General features: G+C 37.0%; 1 protein-coding gene across 1 annotated transcript; it reads right to left on the bottom strand.

The window, feature by feature from the left end:
• Window positions 1–806: 806 nt before the first annotated feature.
• Window positions 807–1805, bottom strand: LOC103556562 (olfactory receptor 9K2-like). The gene has a single exon (XM_008528720.2). The coding sequence runs from the start codon at window positions 1746–1748 to the stop codon at window positions 807–809; it is 942 nt and encodes a 313-aa protein (XP_008526942.1). The 5' UTR covers window positions 1749–1805.
• Between the last annotated feature and the right edge of the window lie 1669 nt (window positions 1806–3474).

Raw genomic sequence — 3474 nt, 5'->3', positions numbered from 1 at the left:
ATAAATTTTGCTCACACTCTATTATGATGACTATCTTGTTTCTATAATGTTAATAGATGTTCCTCGCAATAATTAATACAGGAAAAAATTATGAAGATAAAAATAGAGGGAATGATTGCTTAAAAATATTTGCATATCTCTATCTCCCACTTTGATTCTTTATATTATTTTCCAGCAACGAGTAGTACCTCCAAGCACTCGACAATGTCTGACAACTCAATATACAATTTTCCCAGTTAATGTATAGAGTGGTTAATTATTGTTTGTATCTTCACATTATTATTTCTTCTCAATATAATGCATATAAAATCCTTGATTTGAAATAAAAATTTAATAACCGTTTTATGCTAAAGAAATTAGCTATAAAACTGGGAAATGTTTCTAAGTGAAATAAGTTGGGCATTACTGTCAATTGTCAATGACTGTGTGTAAGGGGAGAAGCAATTCCAAAGACAAAATTCAGCCAAAATGTTGCTTAAAACTATAATAAAATATAAAAATAGTGTTCAGCAGAATGCCATGAAAATAAATAGAAATCAATTCTGTGAAATAAAATGTTATCTGAGATCAGCGGAAGGGTTCATCTTGAAATATACTTCTCTAATGTCCAGGACATCCCCAATACACATGACGTTCAGGATTAACAACGTCTCAGAGGGAAAAAATAATAATATATGGGAAGGGTACATCACCTCGAAAAAGTTTCCGATAATATTTTCATGATGTTCAGGAGAATAACTTTCATTAATGGTCACAGAAGGATGAAACAAACAGCCAGAGCTCCTTGGGTGGAAGAGAAATAATAATCAAAGAATAGTATTCTTCTTCTCTAGAAGTCTTTTTAGAGCCTCTTTGACATCTTTGTTTCTCAAAGAATAAATCAAAGGATTCAACATGGGAGTGACTAAGGTGTAACATAAGGAGGCCACCTTACTGAGCTCAGGAAATCTGTCAGGAGTGAGATACATAAAAGAGCCAGCGCCATACAGTATACTCACAACTCCTAGGTGAGAGCTGCAAGTGGAGAAGGCTTTCTTACGTCCCTCAGTGGAGCATATCTTTAGAACTGTGGATACAATATACAAGTAAGAAACAATAACAACTATGATGGTAGGCAAGATAATGATACTGGATAAGGAAAAAGAAACTATTTTACTGATAAAAAGGTCCGAACAAGATAGTCTCTGAAGTGGGCGGGTATCACAGTAGAAGTGGTCGATGGCCCGAGAAGCACAAAAGGGTAAAGTAAATGTCATGCTGGTCTGAAGAACTGAGGTGATGAAGCCACAAAAATAGGAACCAGCCACCAACTGAGTGCAGAGATCTGTTGACATCTGAACAGAGTAGAGGAGTGGGTTGCAGATGGCAACAAAGCGGTCATAAGCCATGGCTGCCAGGAGAAATCCCTCAGTCACAATGAAGAAGGCAAAGAGAAAAAATTGGGTCACACAGCCTGCAAAGGAGATGGACTTGCTCTCAGACCAGAAGTTGATCATAGCCTTGGGTGCGATAACAGACGAGTAGAAGAGATCAATGAAGGAGAGGTTGCCTAGGAAGAAATACATTGGTGTGTTCAGCCGGGGATCTGTCATGATAATGGCCATCATCCCAACATTTCCTAGAAGGATCATGACATATACAAGCAGAAATAGCAGGAAGAGCAGGATGTACAGATCTGGGCGGACCCTGAATCCTACGAGAATGAAGTCTGTCACTTCTGTGTGATTGCATGTTCCCCTGTCACCCATGGCAGAATCCTGTTGAGAGGCACAAGGCAAAATCAACAAATTAACTCTTGTCTTGGGTCCTACCTTCAAATAATCCCTTACTATATTAGGATTTATAAAGCTATTCTCTAATCATTATTCACTTTAAACTTAAAAAATTACTGTGACTTATTAAGCCAACTCCAACTGGTGGTGAATCAGCAGGTTAGTTTTATGCCCTAATTCATACAAGCTGTCAAATTAGATCTTTTTCCTCTGAGTCTACTGCAATGCCTTTCCAGCCAAATGCCTTTCGCATTTGCAAGCATCACTTCTGTATACATTTCTGACTCATGATTTATGCACTAAATTTAATGTCATGAAGCAGTGATTGGAATAGAGCACAAATAATTTAATAAATGACATTTGAGAAGCAATTTTGGCGTCTGGGTTTGGAGATGGAGGGGCCTTCCGTAGTCCAGTTTAGGAAAATTTAACTTTGAGGGCTTGAGTTAGAGCTCCAGCAGATGTAAAGAAAGTGACTAAATTTGAAAACTACTTAAGAGATGCAATTATTTTTCGTGGGTAATGGAAACTTTGGATCCTGATACAAGTTATATACTCACTGAGATAAAAGTTTGTGCACCACCAAACATAAAAATCATTAGCACTCACATGCTAGGGTTTCTCTCCCAGATGGGCCTCTAAAGCCCTTTCATAAAGATAATTTCCCTTATTTCCTCAGCCTACACAGTTCATAGTTTTTTAAGAAGAGGCCTACAGGTAGTCTAGACAAAATGACTTTAGAAATGGATGCTGAACACAAGATAAATATGGAGGAATTGTTGATTGCATTCTTATTTACCATGGAGATAACCTTCATAGTCATCATTAATTCATTTACTAGACAGCTCAGCTAGGGTATTGAACTCCTTGTATTAACAATATGGTCACTCTTTCTCTCCCCTCAGGGCTTTATATGCACAATTCTTCCCAGACAATAATTATAATAGCAAACATTTATGTGGCACTTTTATATGCCAGACACTTTTCTCAATATTTTCATAGTATTTTATTTAATGCATACAACAATAATATGAGGTGACTACTATTATTTTCCCCAGCTTATAGATGAGGAAACTAAAGTACAAATAAATGAAGTCTGTTGAAAGCTGCTTACTAATGGGAATCAGAAGTCAAGAAATGTGGTTCCAGAATCCATGCTCCTGATAACTGCCTGATACCACCTTCCTGTTCCTTTACCTGACTGACTTCTACTCACATTTCAGAGTTCAGTTAAAGTTTCTTATCTTCAAAATAAGTTCCCTGATTCTTCAACCTGGGTCAAAACATCCCTGCATACATCATGATCCCAAGGATAGTAGCTATTCTCACCATGTTTTATATTAAATATTAATAATTCCACACTTGACAATAACTTCCTTAAGATCAAAACTTCAATTCATCCTCCATACATTGTTAGCAGAAGGTTCTACATCTGGCAAATGGCAATTAATCAATACATATTTATTATATAGCTAAAAGTTGAGTGACAATTGAGCACACAGGATCAGAGAGAAACTTGAAGACTGTAATACTGCAGTGGTTAGCACGGGGAGAGGTTTCAATAATGCTGCTTCTCTCATTTTCTTACCTTGACCTTGGACAAGTTACTTATTAGGCTTACTTATATCACTCACATCACTTAGTTATGCTACTAATGTAACTTTTGGCAAGTTAGGACACCACTGCATCCTCATACAGAAGG

This window comes from Equus przewalskii, chromosome 5, assembly GCF_037783145.1.
Source record: "Equus przewalskii isolate Varuska chromosome 5, EquPr2, whole genome shotgun sequence".
Lineage (NCBI taxonomy): Eukaryota > Metazoa > Chordata > Mammalia > Perissodactyla > Equidae > Equus > Equus przewalskii.
Note: the sequence above shows the minus strand (reverse complement) of the source record. Positions and strands in the feature narration are given on the sequence as shown.

Excerpts from the sequence above, each read along its gene's own strand:
- LOC103556562 (XM_008528720.2), bottom strand. The coding sequence starts at position 1,748 with ATGGGTGACAGGGGAACATGCAATCACACAGAAGTGACAGACTTCATT.